The 18,886-nt window shown below is 44.7% G+C and overlaps 2 protein-coding genes across 2 annotated transcripts in view; both read left to right on the top strand.

Moving 5' to 3' along the window:
• LOC118505887 overlaps window positions 1-18,593 on the top strand; it is a 119,484-nt gene extending 100,891 nt beyond the window's left edge. Inside the window, exon 3 of the mRNA XM_036042334.1 lies at window positions 18,303-18,593. Coding sequence (XP_035898227.1) covers window positions 18,303-18,412 — 110 coding nt within the window. The 3' untranslated portion in view covers window positions 18,413-18,593. The remainder of the gene's footprint in view (window positions 1-18,302) is intronic.
• LOC118505886 (protein krueppel-like) lies at window positions 1,956-7,155 on the top strand. The gene is made up of 2 exons (XM_036042331.1): window positions 1,956-2,775; window positions 4,828-7,155. Exons 1-2 carry the CDS (start codon window positions 2,736-2,738, stop codon window positions 6,501-6,503), a joined length of 1,716 nt encoding a protein of 571 aa, XP_035898224.1. The 5' UTR covers window positions 1,956-2,735; the 3' UTR covers window positions 6,504-7,155.
• Window positions 18,594-18,886: the final 293 nt, after the last annotated feature.

Raw genomic sequence — 18,886 nt, forward strand, 5'->3', positions numbered from 1 at the left:
TTAACGGACCCAGAAGACTTTGGCAGGATTACGTAGATCGTGCCGATCGCACTTCCTCAATGTGATCACATTTCGAATGCGAAAAGCGAAACAAACCGGATCGGGTGTAAAGTTCTGGAACGATTTCCCAAAGTTCGGCCAGAAACTGGTTGACGGTTACGAAGCGAACAGACCTCGCGTCTGCCTGAAGGGGCTTTCGGGCAGTTTAATAACCAGCCCTCGAACCAGTTCCGACCATGGGTTCCCTTTGTTTCGCTGCCAACGGACCGTTTTCTTCGAGGGTCATCCGATGCCGTTGGGTACGCTTCGAGTTGCATAAAAACCCACCCGGGCCGTTATCGAGTTCCCCTTGAGCCAGGGAATCTCCAATGTCCGTGGCAATTAAACCGCCCCACAAGTACGCTCTGTTACGCGCCCGTTCAAGATCTCGATTTGATAGTGCGTTATTGTGACCCGTAGCGGATGCGTTACACAAGCACCAAACACGATCGATCGGGAACTGATGGCGCATTCCGGTTTGCTCGAAATTGATTTCTTCAAACTCCGTGGGGTACCAGTTTTTTTTCCCCGAAAACGGTTTGACGTAACATTGCTAACCTGCCAGGGGAACCATCGAATAGCCCTGAAGTAGCTCAATCGTCAAAAAGGCACAAATCTTGCCAGGTCCGAAAAACAATTCGATGGGATGCCTGGTACGTGTCCAGGTAACCATTGGTCAGCATCTGGTCCCTTTTGCGTTCGCCTCGTCGTTCCCGTTGTTTGTGTCTGTGTGTTTATGTGCCCTGATAACTCTCCTGCTCCGAAAGAGGCCTTCCAAGGATGAACGTGAGCAATTAAAAATTTGAATACCAACGATTAGGACGACGAACGAACCAGCTCTGTCTGTCTTCTTTCATCTTGAAGATGCTCGCGCCCCGAATCGGGGCACAAGCACGAGAGCAGATCCGGGGAGCAAGATTCCCTCCAAGGACTTCCGAAATCGGGTAAAGAAAGTGAAGCGAAAATTAAAACATGATATTCAGGGTTTTCTTCCTGTGTTTTTTTTTTTTTTTCGTGGCAAAGAGTGGGGATAAAGTGCGTGACAGCTTACGCATCCCTTACGATAAGGCCTGTACGGTGAAACGAGACAACCGGTTCTCTACCGGGAACCTCTTTTTATGCAACCTTTTCCTTTTTTTAGTCGCCTGATACACTTTGTTTTTGTCCCTTTGCGCGTTTTGTAGGGGTTTTCTGTGTGTGTGTGTGTGAAAGTGTTAGTGCGCCGCCGGATAGGGGAAGAACCGAACTGGCTATGGAAAGGATCACGGCACGAGTAGAAGGATACCTTAAAACAGTCTCACCCGTTGCGAAAAGGGAAAAACGGGCCTCTCTCTCTCGTTTTGGCTTGAAATTTGAACTTATACTCACTCTGTCGCTCTCCCGCCGCACGCCCACAGCTACAGCTACAAAAGGGCCCAGCATATTGTTGTGCTAGGTCAGCAAAACACGCAGCAAAAGGGGAAAAGCGATCAAGCAAACAAACAACCACTAATTCTTGAGTACGGTGCGAGAGAGAGCGAGCGAGAGCGAATGGCGATTATAAATTACGTAAAAAAAAACCTTCTGTGTAGGGGAAAGAGAGAAATTTCCACGAAATTCACCCTCCCGAGCACGCTCTCTTCCAACACCAGCACACACACACACACACGCAAGCCAACCCTCTTGTTTGAAAGTGTACCAGAAAGAGAGCGAACAGCGTCAGATAAAACGAGAGAGAAATGTCTTTTTGCGGTGCAAAAGAAAGAGACCAATGCTTGCTTCAAAGCCCTCGTAGCTGTTGCGCTGCCGTCGACCGTGCGTGAGCGAGCGAGAAAGCATCACGAAACTGTCAAATTCGGTGCGTGCCAAGGGTGTGTGCGTGCACTGTTGCTGGCACCACCGTTTGCTAACGTTCTGATTTCTATTATTTTTCAAAGATCACTCGCGTGCCGCCACTCAAAGCCGACGGTTGCTGTGTGCCGTTTGTGCTTCGATCTCCTACTGGAACAAACGAAAAAACGAACCCACACGCACAAGGGGGCGCCTTTTGCTACCCTTCGTATCCCTTTCGGAGGCATTTTTTTTTTGCTTCTCCTGTTGTTTGCGGTTCCCGCGAAGGAGCCCATTCTCGAGTGGACAATTGTGTCACATTCCGGCGTGCTCCCGAACGCACCAGCACCAGCAGCATCGTCAGTCGTTCGGTGTCCATCCGCGAATCCGGTCGCACAAATCAGTCGCAGCAGCATTCAGGAAGTTGTATGGCCAAGTGTATTCAAATCGTTTGAGCGAATGATATGGTGAAATTATAGTACAGTGAACGAATTATGCGAACAAATCGAGCGTTTTGTGGTGTGTTAGCTAGGAGCTGAATTCGAATTGAATTTTTCACACCGGAAACGAATGTGTCCCTATCCCTGCAAACATTCTAACGATAGTTCCTGCCGCAAGTGACTCAGTGTTTACGTGTTCGGGTGTGTGTGTCTGCCGTGTAGTGGTAGCTTTATATGTGGAACGATACTACTTTAGTGTGAAGTTATCAACCAAACCTCAAACAGTGTAGTGTGCAGCGAAGAATTTGCCTTGGTGAAGCTTTATGTCGAAGAAGAGCAGCGTGTGATACGAGCGAATCGAAGCATCAGGAAGTGCAGTGCTTGCCACGGGCACATCATACACCGGCAACGGTACACTACGGAACCAGCAAGTGACAAGGCAGTGTTATGGCTTTGTCGCTTCTGCAGGACGCTCAAACAGCAAGAGGTAAGGATCGCCGCACAGTTAACGAGTTAATTTAAAACGCTAGCGAAACACGCGCCCGAAGGGTTAGAATTGCTTTAATTGATTCAATTTAAAGAACCTTGGGAGGTCTGTTGAGATCCGGGGCAGACGGGTTGAATGAAAGTGAAACTTTCGCTTTTGCCCCGTGAATAGGACACATACACACAGCTGAGCCGTTTCCCGCGGCCAGCAGGTTCCCTTTTTTGCCCATAAGACGTTCGCTTATCGCTAGCACACAAACAACCCTGTGTAGCTGCATGCGCAGTACACCGAGGTCCTTCGATTCGGTTCGGTTTATGTAGTATATAAGGGTAGATGGATAGAAGGACATCATCCAGCCGGATCGCTTTCACTTTTCATTCACACTCCGGGAGGTGTTTTTTCACTCTTTTACTTTAAAGTACAACGGGAGAGGAGATCCTTTTAATGTTTTCGTGGTAGAAGTCTTTGAAGGACCAAGGATTAACTTGAACGAAACTTAAGTATAATTAAGTTTATTATATTTAATTTTAATTTTTAATTACAAGCCAAAGTCTCTTAAGATTAAAAAGTTGTATAAAGCTCCTTAGTATTGAATTAAATGCTTTGTTTCGAAATGAATTGAATGTTTTGAATGATAGTAAATAACTTGCTATTTTTAATTTTCTTAACATTGGCTGATTCTTTATAAAGAATATCAACCTGCTTTCACTCTTAACTGATAGAATATTTTACCAGAACTTTTCCTGCTCCTTACGAATTGTGCCACAACTGTTTCCCAAACACCGACGGCATTTTGGCACGGGCGAAAATTTAATCAAACACACCCACTGACGCTCGCTCATTCTTTTCTGCCCTCCCAAAAACGATGAAAATGGCAAATAAATAAAACCAGCCCACACTTAGAAACAGGCAACAATGTAAACAAGAATTAATTTCACTTCCTGATCCTGAGTAAATGAAAACGAAAAATGAAGCGAAACAGGAAACTCAATCAAGTAGCGCCACACGTCCAAAAACGAAAGTCGCAACCAGAAAATGCTTCCCGCGAAAGGGGTTTTGTGGCTGTAGAAACCTCATGTTCCTTTACATGTGTGACGGAAGAAGCAAAAAAGTAAATAAAATGGGAAGTTCTCTAATTTTGACGAATGAATGGCGAATGACAAACAAACAAACAAAAAAAAAACGTAAACAATCAATACAAGCTTTTCCATTGATGTGAGAGCGAGAGAGAATAAAAGGAGTGTAACCATAAATAAAGGATTAAGTGTAGAAAATAGGTAGCGCGCCAAAAAACCGCCTCCCAAACAAACATACACGCAAACGTCAACATGTGTGTGAGCGAAAAATAATAATAATAATCAGGCAACACGACATCCAGCGCCTACTACTTACCAATACTACTCTACTCGCAAGGATATTCCGGGCATGTGCCACGTGAGTGTGCGTATGTGGTTTTGTTGTTACCGGAGCAACACTGCCAACACGCACGCATATTCGCACGTTTTGCGCCACCCTTTACTCCAGCGAGGGCCGGGTGGGGAGTTTGGGAGCGGAATATTGGGTGGGAAAAACCCATTCAATCCGTCTCGCCACGGGCTCGACGGTGTAGACGACGCAAGGACGAGGACCGCCCCGACGTCGTCAGTGTGTCGTGCGGTGGAGCTTTGTTTTGTTGCTCCACACACATGGTGTCGGTGTGTTATCGTGCTTCCTGCTACGACGGTGTGTGGTTGTATAGGTGTGCTAGTGGAACCAGCGTACGAGTTAAACGCAACTCGTTTCGGTGAGAAGAGAGCGCGAGAGCAAAAGGATCCTTGTGTGTTTTCGGTACGGCAAGCAGGATACGTGCTCACATGGAGCAGCCGGCTTTCGCTTTCATTTGCCGGCGTTTGTCTTACGGGCTAGGAATAGAACTGCGTACTATTTTTAGACGAATTGCGTTTTGGGCGCCTAAAAGTAGACTACACATACCTTATGTTAAGAAACTCCTTTTTTTTTGTTCCATTTTATTTATGGATTTCCATTTCTTTTCTATTACTTTCTCCATCGCAGGATTAGCCGCCGTCCGTACGTTGCAAGGTATGAACCGTGACGAGGAGCGCAGCCTGTCGGTCTCACCGCCCCTCACTGGCCAACGCCAGCAGCACCATCTCGGTATGAACTTCCAGCACACGCCCTCCCTGTACGGTGGGTTCCACCCAGCCACCGCATCCGCCATGGGTATGCTTGCCCCCCAACTGCTGGCCGCCAACCAGACGGCTGCCGCCGCTCTAATGGCCGCCGGACTGCCAATGTCCCTGCGGGCATCGCTCGCTACCGGGCTCTTCCCACCGCATGCCGCACTGTTCGGTGCGTGGGCACCACCAACACCGACCAGCAATAACAGCAGCCCTCCACCACCTCAGAGTCCAATCTCGCCCGCGCTCAGCCACAAAAGCTCCAAGTCGCTGAAGCTTAGTGCCGCCGCCGCCAACAACAACAACAACAACAGCAGTAGCACGAACAACAATCACATCGTGTCCACCACCTCCGAGATAGTGCCACAGGCGAAGAAGCTTACCAAGCGGAAGCATCAGGCCGCATCCCGCAAAGAATCGTCCGCCGCCCACCATCACCATCACCTGCACCATCTGATGCGATCGCCGAGCCATACGCACCCGCACCATCTCTCGATCCCGGTCGACATACCGGTAAGTCCGGGACCGATCTCGCCACCAACGTCCGGGTCTTCGCCACAGTCGAACGGCAGTGTGGAGCTTCCGACCACGATCACGACCACCAGCACCACCTCGAACAGCATCAACAATTCCTCCTCATCGACGTCCTGCTCCTCGGTCGCGTCCCGTGACCCTTCGCGCGATAAGGTGTTCACGTGCAAGATCTGTAGCCGCTCGTTCGGGTACAAGCACGTCCTGCAGAACCACGAGCGAACGCACACCGGCGAGAAACCGTTCGAGTGTCCCGAGTGTCACAAGCGCTTTACGCGCGACCATCACCTCAAGACGCACATGCGGCTGCATACGGGCGAGAAACCGTACTCCTGCACGCACTGCGACCGGCAGTTCGTGCAGGTCGCTAACCTGCGCCGGCATCTGCGCGTGCACACCGGCGAGAAGCCGTACGAGTGCGAGATGTGCGACCAGAAGTTCAGCGACTCGAACCAGCTGAAGGCGCACATGCTTAGCCACAGCGGCCAGAAACCGTTCCACTGTGATAGGTGCAACTCGAGCTACCGGCGGCGGCACCATCTGCTGCACCACAAGTGCGGTCTGCCGAGTCCACCGACACCGGCCGTGAGTCCTGCCGCCAGCGGCGATCACCTGTCCGATCACGCGAAATCGGTGTGCGGTGGGTCCGAGTCGAGTGATCTGTCGTTGGACGGGCTGACGAAGATTCCGACCACACCGGGCATGTTGTTGCACCAGAAGTTCCCTGGGTTAACGCTTCCGCTTAACTTCGGTCCACTGCCGACGGAGGTGACGTCCGATGCGGGTACGGCCGCGATGGATCTGCGTGCATCTAGCAGATCGCGAACACCGCAGCAGATCGCTCACATCAAGAGTGAACTGCCGGAGCAGACGGAACCGGAAGATCTTAGCATGCATTCGCCCCGCTCGCCGGTGTCCATGGAGGAGCTGGACGAGTTGGACGATGCGGCGACACTCTACCTCAAGCAGCGTCAACAGCTGCTCCAGCAGCAGCAGCAACACCACGGGATGGAGCTGTAAGCTAGAGACGGAGATGTACAAGAAAACCACCAAAAAAACACAAACACACAGACAGTCAGACACAACCTCAAGATGCCAATCTATTAAGTAACTAAAGAATTACTGTTAAGCGTCACCTGGTACTACTGCTGGTAGAGCGGTACGGATGGGGTGGCGGTCGCTATACAGCAAACAAGGTTAATATAGGAGAATTTATATTATATACACACCTCCCGAAACCGTAACTGGGAGGGGGAGAATTGAAAATCAAAGTATGTGTGTGTGTGTGTGTGCGTGTGAGAGAAAGAGGGTGCGAGAGAGAGAGAGAGAGAGAAATGGAGGGAGATCCTTTAAAATCGTACCCTCTTCTAGAGCATTGTATATATAAATGTATGAGCCTTTGAAATCTCGATGTACAAAGTAATCTTAAAACAAATGTTGCACTTTCTCGCGATCACTCGTCAAGATGATCCTCTCTCTGTACCTCTCTCTCTCTCACACACTCTCTATCTCCCTCTTTCTCTCGAGGATCAACGAGGAACATCACCATTTTTCCAAGTCACAAATCGTTCAGGGAGCTTAACACTAGAGCCAGAGCGGCTCTACGTAAGCGAATTGTTTTATGTTAAATGTGTTAGAGAGGCGAGTGTGTTGGTGTGTGAAGAAAAAAAAACACACACAAACTCACAAACACACAATCAAAAAAAAAAAACAAACAAAAAACACATTTGCTCATATTAGTTTCGTTTCGATCAAACCGGACCCCAGACGCACGGTGCTCGTGATCCGTCACGGGGCTACTGTGCAAGGGTACGCGGTTTGTTTTGGTATACAAGTTCCTCCTCAATAGTCGCGCTGAAACAAAGCAAAAGAAGAAAGGACGAATCGTAAGGATTTCCCCCCATTATCCCTCCCCTTCCTCCCCCTCCCATTTTCTTCCCTAAAACCCACCCCGTTCCCGTTCACACACAGTCCCAAACATTCTTTGCCATACCATCGCTTCTTCGCGTGCGATCGTGATCGCGTGGATCGATCTGGGATCGTTCTCTGGGTGCGTGACCAAAATGCAGTGCCAAAAATCCTCTCACGTTTCGTTGTAGGGCAAACACACGTTAAATGTTTAGGTCAAAGCAAATCGTTTTCTTTTTCCAAAAATGATGGCAGCAAAATCAAAATTCGTTTTTTAGTTGAAATATTTTAGTTATAGTAGATGGGTTCTTTGTGGGGAATTTATATTCTAATTTTGGGGGGGTGGTGGGGGGGGGAGAGAATGAAAAGGTCCGTTTTAGGTCTAGTGCTAGGCGTAATTAGGCGGGCGGGCGGGGAGTTTTTTTTTATTATTTTGTAACAATGGTCTCCAAAGGTGTTAGTGGGGGTTTAAACAAAACAAGGGTCCAGCAACATTGGTGCGGTTATACTATTAATATTATTTTTATTTCTTTATTTTGAAAATAAAACAAACATATTTAAACGTTTTTTTGTTTCGCTGAAAATCAAGAAAAACGGATATTGAAGACTACTTTGTGTTGTATTATTTTATTTTACCCTTTTAAGGTTTAAGTTTATTTATTTGTCTCCCTTGACCACGGAAGGGTTACCGATAAGCATCAACAGTTGTCCGCCCCACGATTGATCTCGGCCCTCTCGACTGTTTATCCCTCGATTAAGAACACATTTTGTGTTGTTCACTTCCGGAACTCCGGCCGACATTCCCTGTTTTTTTTTTTTTTTTTTGCTGCCGGACATTATAAACAACCCATCCGGACATTCCGAACCCTTCCGAATCTGTTCGCTAGGAGTTGAGGTGGGGTGGACAAAAAAAGGACGAGAAAGCCCATAAAATTCCTTGCCAAACCCACCGCCATCGGTCACGGGGTCGATTAGGGACATGTTTTACATACATGCTTGACCTAAACCTTCCCTCGAGGGAGTCTGTCCGTCGTAGTTTTTTGCCTCGATATTCCAAGTTCCGGATTTCGGCTAAAGACAGCACAATAAATCCCTTTCGGCCTCGCACAGCTCCGGTCTGCAGTGATTTTTATTCAATAAAATAACAATTTGCTGTGGATTTTCGTGAGTGGGATGAAAAAAGGGGTTTTTCACACCAAAAAATATTTCCTCACTCCGAATGAAAAGGGTTTTAGCTGGGAGGATGATTTCTTGATAAGGGTGTTGAATTGGGCAACAAGCGGGGCGTAATTTACACCCTTTTCCCGAGCTCGGACACATTCGCACGATTGAATGCAATTAAGCGAGTGGAATTGGAATGTCTTCCAGTCTGGATGGGATATTTATCATAGGAAGAAGGTTTGCAAGCACGGGGAGCGTGTTGATAAAGGTTAATAATCGTTCAGGATTGATTTTCGATCAACAAGATCCAAACTTTCTGTTCTTCAAAATTCTTTCCAGGGACATTGAACGTGTTCTCAGTATGTTTTAGCCAACGAAAAAAGGGCATTACCACTGCCCTTGCAAAATTGTTGCAAACCAAGGCCAGCCTGCCGGCAGACCGTGTACCGATCGACCAAACTAACCTTTCGCATTTGCCAAAAACCCCTGCGAACGCTCCAATTGTGGCCATAAATATCGACAAAATAAACCATAAACCAATCCGTTTTCCCTTCGCCACGCTGGGAATCTTTGGTTGCCAATTTTACTTTCCGTTTTTACAATCCATTGTGAGGCACTCGTCCTTGAGCCGGTTCCCGTCCCTTTTCTTTTTTTGTTGTTGCTTCAGGGTGGTGTAAATAATTACATGCATATAAACTGGACCGAACGGCCGCACAATTGGTTGCCGGGTTTGGTCACTTGGTGTTGTGTCATCCCACCGGTTCGGGTTGTCCGGTTCTGTTCCCCGGGCAGGTAGTGCTGCCGAGTAAGGAAGCGTTGTTTAAATTGTGTTTCTTTTCCGATTCGATCCCGCCGAGGTTTGCGATGGTTTTGCGATGGAGCGCTCCTGTGCTAAGTGCTGTAAATAGGTGTTGCAAAAATTTGAACAAAAACCACATCCTGCTTCATACGTGTCGATGGTATTTTGGTATGGAAAAGAAGAAAGTACCCAGCAAACAACACAAAACCTCCTTCAGTCACAAAACCGTGTGGGTACAATTTAAGGCTAGATGTGTTGTCAGTGTCCAAGAAGGTAAACGATTTGGAACGGATTATAATTGTTAATGTTAGTATGTAACGCTGCTAGGCACAGGCTAGTTCAGTCAGTAAACGAAACAGTAAATGCCAAAAAAACGAAATGAAAACTGTGTCCCTCCTGATGAGAAAATCATTCTACCCGAAGAGATAGATGGAATCGAAAAAGGATGTTAGGTCGGTAAGGAAGGAGTAGGATAAAAATGTGCAATTTTAAACTCTGTTTCTTCCTTCTTTTTTATTTAAACTCAATAATCAAAAATGTAGTAGCTTGTGTTAGTTTTATCTAAGTTGTTGTTAACTTGAACCGATGTAGTAAAAACTAATTAGAAAAAGAGACATTTTAAATTTTGATTTAAAAACAAATATTCTAAAAAAGAAAAACTTCCTGGAAAGACCTCCCTTCAAAAGCACAAAAAGATAGTAAAGAGAAAAGCGGAAGGAGAAAAACAAATTTCCCGTCATATAGAAATGTGTATCGTCTTGTATGATTAGGTGTGTTGGTTAGCGATGTTCTTAAGAAAGCATCGAAACTGTTACAAAACATTACACTTACAAAACGAAAGAGGAAAAAATGAAAGCAGAACAACACAGAATAAAATAAGCGAACTCTCTTTTGACCATAGTACAAATTTTTGCTCTAGTGAAAAAAGAATGAAAATACTGGAAGAAAAAACACTAGATAACCCTAGTAAAGCTCAGCAAAAGCAACAGTGTCATTGTCCTTATCACCGTAAGCCAATTAAATACCTTTTATGCACTTTATGCAAAAAAAAAACAACCCACAAAACTGATGAAGAAATTGTAACTACCTCAACCACAAAAGAAACCCCACTTGGAACAAGGATAATGTAACTAGGTAAAAGAAAAAGGAAAGAAAGTCACATGTAAAACTATGCAAAACAAAATGTTAAGAGAAGAAACAATATACAGAAAAGAAAAACGAAAGTAAATAATTAAATGAATTTTAACAAACGTGAAGAACAAAATAAAACCGTACTCTATAACATGTAAAACGGAACAGGGTTTTGATACAAGAAGGAGGAAATTAATTGAGAAAAGAAGTAAAAGTCGTAGAAGCAAATGAGAAAATATGATTCTAAAGTAGCAAATGGACAACGTAATCTTATTAAATCTAAAGAAAAACTCAGAAGAAAAAAATACTTTTCTTTTGCAGCTTTTCATCAAAGACTTCCTATGACTTGCCAGGAGAAACTCCGTATTTAAAGTTCCGGAAGCAGTAACCCCCTTATCACATGGCTGCGAGTGAAGAACAGCCCATCACATCACAAAACTGAGTGTGATTAAAAGCCTGAAAACAAAGAGTGAGCAAAAGGATAACGCCAAAAACACGACCGTAAATAGGACGAGATGAAAAAGAGGACGAAAAACAAATGCGCGAGCGCGCATTCCAACCGAGTGGCAGCCATTTAATTTTAATGACTGACTGCTCACGCACACCACATCGCCCACCTACCTGTGTGCGTGTGTGTGTTCGCGTTGCAGTGTAAAAGCAAAGGGTCCTTCTTTACATTATCCCTTTTCGTCCTTGCCTGTGGGGGAGTTTTCCGATGCTTTGTATGCCGCTTGTTTCAAATTCCCTTTGTTTACCCGTTGTACTCGTCGTCCTCTTCATTAGTGTGTTGGATAGGACGTACAAACACGCACACCGACACAGCTGCAACCACCGCCGCGACTACGTCAGCGGAATAAAAACAGGATCCAAGCAGGCATTTTCCGAACCGTGGTGAGCAAGTGAAAGTGAAACAGTGTGAGAGTGCCGTTAATGAGATTAACGTTAAGGGGTTTCGGTTGCTCTCAAGTCTCTCGCCTTTCTCACTCACTCGCACCCACGTTGCGAGCATGCTCGTTCCCGCTTCCGTTCTCACGCGCTCGTCATCCTTGCCCGATTATCATCCCTCTGTCTGGTGGCGCGGATGTACGCGTGGTTCTTCGCGCCTTTCCAACTGTCCTTCGCGTGCCATCCTTTGCCGGACTTTTGCAACCGGTTGTTGTACATAAACGAGAGTCCAAGCAACAGCAACGAAAGCAAAAAAATAACATGCCAACCACAACCACTCCATAGCATGTCCGGCACACAAACACACCGACCGAGGGAAATTTATCAATTTCGCGCGCGCACACACAGCGACAGCGCCGCACCACGAAACACAAAGTGAAGGAATTAAAATTGGGCAATCTGTTACATCTTGTTGCCTGTTTTTTCCCAACTCTTCTTGTTACATTGCGGCCTTCCTTTCGCTCAATATCCTTCTGCTCTCGTGCCTGTGTGTTGGTGTTTTATCGTCTGTTTTACATTTTAAATGAAAAACTCTTTCTCTTTCACTCGTTCGCGCTCGTTTCCCAACTTTTTCCTTCATACTTGCTGGAAAAATGATACGAAAAAGGCTCCCCTTCTTTACGGGCTTTTTTTTCTGGGAAATAGGCGCAGTTTCATCGCTGGATAATGAAAAGTAAATACACCCCTTTTTCCTGGGGCACAAAGGCCCGACCCACGGCCAGGCACGGTATGGCTCAATTCCCGCGGATATTCGGCGTAATAAAACTCGCGCCACACAGCCACACGCACATAGAGACACGCGTACATAAACAGGACTACGAAAGGAAGAAGGCGACGAGGCCGAAGTGTTACACTACTACTCGCGCAATTACTCGCCGCGCGCTACTTTTGCCATTACGACGGCGGCGGCGACGGCCCAAGATGTAAATGAGATGAAAACTCTTTCCCGCTTTTCCGGCACCACCTCACCCACCCTTCTTTCTCACCCGCGTCACTCTTTTTCCACCCAGAAAAAAGGAAGGAAAGAAAAGGATGCTTTTGGACGACCATCTTTCTTTCTGAATTCTTTTCTTGCTGTGTTTGTGCGTTGCGAACGGTATCCTTTTGATTTTCCACCCCATCTCCCCTTACCAATTCCACTTCCCCGCTTCCTCCCACCCTCCCCACCACCTACGGGATGCTGCCCAGGCTGTTTTCCGTTTTAAGTCGTTCGTCTTTTCTCCACCGTTCTGCGGGAGCGCGGAATTAAGAAAAGGTTTTTTTCTCTGCTGTCGTTTTTCCCCTTTCGAGCGGGTTTTTTTTTGTTGTCGGTTGCTTCACTTTGTTTGTGCAACGTTTTCGCGGCCCACCGTAGATGAATACCTTCCCTCATTATGCTGGGTAGTGAGTCTCGTTCCACGGGCGTGTAAGACGCCGGTTTTCTGTCATTGAAACAGTTGGGCCCCGGTTTCGTTGTTTTTCTCCGGGTTCCTAGTTTGGTGAAAAGGTAAAAGGGAAAAACCCGACTGATAGCACAGAGCAGCATATTCAAATTCTTTTCTATCATCCCTCCTGTTTTTTTTTTTTGGTTGTTGCCCTGCTTAACTTTCTAGCACCGTATTTTCCTGTGTTTTCTACTCTCCACGTAGCACACCTAGATGGCTTCCCCGAGGAAAGCTCCCCGCTCATTTATACTCTTTTTCCTTCTTTTTTGTATGCGCCGTTTTCCCCCGTGAGAGGCTTTAACATGGGGAATCACTAGAAATTACACTCATTAAAACCCTCGTCCCCAACCCGAAGCGCATGGTACACGGAACAAAGTAACGGATTTTCCCTCTTTTCGTATCATTTTTTTTTTTTGATTGCCTATTTTGGTGGGGTTGCAGGAAAAATCGATTGCCTTGGAAACGCAAGCACGCCTTTAGTAAACGGGTAAAGCCGCCATTAAGTGAAGAAAGCTGCGTCCCCGAACGGAAGGAGGATAATCCGGAACCCGGTGGACCCGGTAGAAAATTCAATCGTAACGGTGAAACGTTATGTAGAACCGCTTCAGGTGAAAGTGGTGGCAAATTAATCAACGACACGTGAGTGAGTGGGACGAAATGGAGAATTGATGGAATGCAAGCAATGGGAGCCATTTAAAGAGGAGTTTTAGAGTTTAAAATAGTATTCTGTTCTGATACAACTTTCTTCCAAATTTTGAAAACATTTAAAGTATTGCCTAGATTCGGGCGTTTAATTGATTTAAAACCATTAAAATGTATTGATGGCCGCTTAATTATTATTATGAAAAAATGATATGCTATTTTGAGGGGATTTAAAAGCCTTCATTAACAATCGAAGACAAAAATATATCCTTATTTCAAATGTTTTTAGAAAAAATCACTGTCTACTTTAACACAATACCTTTCTTCGAAGCAATTGCATTAATCCAGTTGATAACAGTGTTATATATTTGTGAATTATTTTTCTTGCTGCAAAGAGGTACAAAACAGTTTTTAAACTAAAAATTAATGTTTTACCATGAAAACTGTGTACAAACGAAAAAATAAAATGCACTAAATAAATTTTTGCACTTCAAACAATCTTAAGTACAGTGGTGGACAAAAGAATAAGACCACTCAGTAAAATCAATTTATAAACGTCAGCTTACATTCATTTTATTGCATCAATCAACGCAATTTTTATACAAAATTTATCAAAAGTAGAAGTGCTTATTGATAAATTCGTAAAAATTAATTTCAGTAATTCCAATTATTTTATTTGAATTGCTTTGAGCATAAGCTCTTTACATGTTAATGTCTTAAAACATTTTTGTATTAACCAATGTAAGTCGTGTTTAAGTCATTTTTAAATTAATTTTTTCAGGCTTTTTTAATGCAAGCATTAAACATTTCAGAAAAGATGTAATAAAAAGATAGGCTATTCCTTATGCATATACATTACAATCCTTATGTTAAGTACTTCCTTACGTTCTTATCCTCAGGTTTTGTTTTTTTTTTTCGAGTGGTCTTATTTCTAAAGAAGCTTTAAAAAATACATATTGAGCTAGTCTTATTGTTTTGTCGGTCACTGTACATCTTGACCATTTTTTAAGCTTTTGACTTTTTTTTTTTATTGACGGTTCAACTGGAAGTTTGAAACAGGATTTCAAAACAAAATTTAAGACTTTTTCCTTGGGACTACAACCTCGGGAGGGTTTACTCCTCAAAGCTCCCTTGATCCATGCCTAATTAGTCAGTCCTTGGTTTCAGGGATTTGAGGCCGATTCTTACCTTAGTCCTTAGACCTTATTTCTAATTACTGAAATTATTATTTACTTCAAATGTACATCAAAACATACATTCCTCGATTATTTATAAAAACAAATACAATTACTATACTGCCCAGCTGTAATAATGTATAAAGTAAATAATAAATACCATTTACTACACAAAATCGAAAAGCATCACAAGATTGCATACATTTAGGCGCTTTAGCGTACATTTTAAATTATTTAAATTATTCCTCAAAACAATTTAGAGCTAGAAAAATCGCTACTCATCATCGTAAAAAAAACCCATTCGTAAATATTTTTCCCCTTCTATGTTGGCACCCATACGGCTAGATACAACCGTCCCTCTTTGATGCTGGATGCTCTCGCGAAACACAACGCATTACCGCGACACCGACAAACGCTTCGCCAAGCAGCGACAGCCTTCCCCCCGAAGGCACCAAACAAAATCTAATCACGCATTCACGTGGAAGCATTAAAAATTTAAATTAAAGAAGTGTGCAAGAGAGAGAGCGAGGTACAGAAAAGCTGTGGCACTAACGAAAAAGAAGGAAACTTCCCAAAAATTACCACCCATTCCCGTGTTGGGTTGTGTGTGCAGGGGGGGAGGTATCTCTTCGTCCTGTGGCGTCCTATGTCTGTATTAGTTCAGCCCCGGTTTTTTAGCAGCGCGCGTAATTTGGGCACTGAGCTTGCGGGCACCCGACAGGAAGCTACCGAAAGGGATGAACGACGTTTGATGACGCCGAGCACGGCATTTTACACCCACGGTACCGTCAACCCATTGCCCCCGGTGGCCGTCCTCTTTTATATCTCTGTTCCGCAGGAAGCAGCACCCAGCGCTCCCTGAGGGAAGTTCCACAACACGTCGGCACGAGTCCTGTTCGTTCCATTAGCATCCTTTTTCCAGGGATACTACAAGGGATACTACACACACACACGTACAGTCAACGGTGGAACTCTTTGCAGGCTCCGTTCCTTTCTCTTTCTTTTAATTCGTCTTATCGCGTTTCATTTTTATTAGAATTTTTAATGTATCCCCTACATAAATTAAGGATAACAAAACCGTACCGAACGGGTGGTGCGTCATCATTCCCGGGTGCCGCTCTCCTGAAGTGATGTCCTTGTTTCGGGCTCTTGCTTCTTCCCTTTTTTTCTCGCTACGTTCCAACGTTCCAGCGATTATGTACTTGCACGTTTTAAACCTTCTACGAGGTGCGTTTTTCTGTTTTGCCAACTGCCAACACAGGGAAAAAAAACTGCACATAGAAAATGCCTAAGAGGGAGGGAGACAGCAAAAAAACAAGAACCGCGAGCATCCAATTTGGAGCTACGCATACCGACGCAGTTTTGCCCCCTTTTTTTCTATGTGGGGTTCACTTCTTCCTCAAGCAGGGAGGTGGATGGCTTTTAACTCCGGTTAACAGCAAAGTACATAAGCCTCATCGGAAACATGGCGCTGACGAACCGGCAGAGGGGGGAGTGGGGGGGGAGGGGCGAGGAAAACGCACGGAACTTAAAAGTAACTGCCGAAGAAGAGGTAAGCACGAACGAGGCTGCTGCAAAATAATAAAAGAGAATGAAAGGGGAAGAGGAGCGAAAATTAAGCACCCTCAAGGACGGGAAGCTGGCCAGCGAAAGGAACCAAAGAAAACAAAAAAAAACCGTCCCGTTTTTCGCGTGTTGCGCGTTGTGTCCGCTAAGTGTATTGGTCGAACATTTGCTGGCTTAGTAATAGGGTCCGGTTCGCGTCTTCAACCACCCCAACCAACCAACCCCCCCTTTCTTGGTCATCTTTGGAATGTGTGTTTGTGATGCTGGGCAACATGGAAAAACGCATCGTGATAAAAGTTTGTACATAAGCACAAAATAATTAGTAAATTAATAGAAAAAAGGCTTTCAAAATGCAGCAAAACTACAATAAACTCGGAAAAAAAAAGTTTTATCCTTAAATTATCCTTAAAGCTCTAAAAAAATTCAAATAATGATAAGAAATACACAAATGAAAAGAATTAATGATCTAACAAATTTTATATAAATACAATAAAATGTTAAGGAACATACTGAACGTATCATAACTATGAAAAATTGATAAAATTTCACTAATAAATAGAACAGCAGAGGTAAATTAGAGCAGATACTTTTTAAGGTTAATTTTATCACTTAAAAAGTTTTGGCACTAAAGCAAAAGCCATGAGCTTTTGTTAACATTATTTAATCTCAATAATTGCTCAGCTAGATTTACTCATAAACATCAAAATTTGATATAACTAAAAAAGCCATTTTATAGCATCTTTTTATAGCAAAAATACTAAATTTCTTTATGTACAATACTCACGGTGAAATAGCCCCCTAGTACAAGCCGCCCAGTTCATCCTTTCGTTCTAGTCAAGGACTTTTGCCGCACCGCAACCCTCTGTCCATCTCGATCCTGCCGCCAACCGAAAAAACAACATTCCTCAACGGTAAAAACATAACAATTCCAACACAGACCAACAACAACCACAACAACGTTCAATGGTGTATGTGTGCGTACCACTTACTACCGGACAGTTAAAATGGCAAATGAAAAACTCACAGCGCACACTTTCAACATGGAATTACGCGAAAAGCATCAGCGCCAGCAACAACCCCTTATTTTCCCGGCTCTCGCCATTTGCCCTCTTCTTCTTGTACACACCGCTGCCGTTGAATAGCGAGCTGAAGTGCGCAGCATCCGCGAAAATGAAAGCGAAGTGACTGAAATTAAAAGAAAAACCCGTCCCGGCCCGGCCTCACAAAAAAACCCGGACCCGAACGGAGAGATAAGTTTGTGCCTTTCCGTTTCATTCGTACGCGCGTGCAGGGTGTAGGAGCAAAGGGATGAGACCACCACCACCACCACCAACACCAGTGTCGAAAGGACAAAAAGGGGTGGAAAACGGGTATGCAAATGAGAGGTGGCACATGGCCGAAAAACGCGGAGCGAAGAATAATGCTTGCTGGCCGAACATTTTCGGCCGTAGGGTTCGGATCGCGTTTCTTGCTCAAGATAGCGATGGGAGGGAAAGAGGGGCTGGAGGGAAGGTGGTGAGGAAGGGAGGCCCTTGCCTTTTCCCTTGCGCTTCCCAACCTTTCCCAACCAGGGGAATAAAATTCTACCATCGCGTTGTGATTTGACGTTTAGAGGATACGGCCAGCCGCGGAAAAGCATGGCTCGGAAAATAATTTCATTAAACAAAGCTAAACATGCTTCAAAGTCTAGTGCTACTAATACTACTACTCTTACTACTACTACTGCTACTACTACTTCTACACAACCACCAAAAGCAGCCAGAACTTTTTAACACACCTTTTTATTGTGCCTTTTTTCCTGATGCTCTTCTAGCCCGCAACTCTCTTGCTATACGCGAAACGCAACGGAACGCATTCGGAAGAGTGCTGGCCATTTCCGTTTCCTATTGTCTGCCACCGGTCTGTGGGCCACCCTTAGCTACCTTCCACTCCTCCCATGCTGTCGTCTATTGTCACCGATCACGAACGAAAACAACTCTCGGAAACCAATTTCGTGTTTTCATTGCTTTTTATTGCTCTCTTCGAATTGGTGTGAATCTTTACCGATTTTTTTTTCTTCTATTCGCAGCAGTTTTTTATTTCTTCTCTTTTTGTTTCGCTCCTTTTGTTGCTGTAACGTGGAAGTGTGGTTGCGACAGTGGCGCGATACGGCAGCTTCACATGCAACAGCGTCATTAAATTGGACGAAGACAATCGAACCCGCAGCCTCCCGCGGGTCTTAACCGGCGTTGCACTGTCGTTTTGATTTTGCACTTGAAAGGAATTCTGTGTTCGCGGGTACCGGGGATGGTCAGGAATCGCCGGAAACAAGCCGATGCGTAGGGCAATGGTTTTTTTAACCATAAAACACAACAGCGTGCAGCAGAGCGTGGCTGTGAGAAAGATGAAAAAGCGTTTTTACGGAAGCATTTTATTAAGATTTGTTCTAGGTTTGCTGTGCGTATTGCATACTTTAAGGATGTATTTAATTTATTTATTCAATATGGTTGAATGTAAGAACGATTAGACGAATGCATAAGTAACTGAGTGATAACGCCTAAAAGTATGCAATAACATACAGTGAGGAACAATAGAGTACTAACAGAGGTTCTTCTTCTGTTCTTGACCTAACGACCGTCTAAGTCACCCAGTAACATAAGTAAGTTTATGGTA

Source organism: Anopheles stephensi, chromosome 2 (assembly GCF_013141755.1).
Source record: "Anopheles stephensi strain Indian chromosome 2, UCI_ANSTEP_V1.0, whole genome shotgun sequence".
NCBI classification, from domain to species: Eukaryota; Metazoa; Arthropoda; class Insecta; order Diptera; family Culicidae; genus Anopheles; species Anopheles stephensi.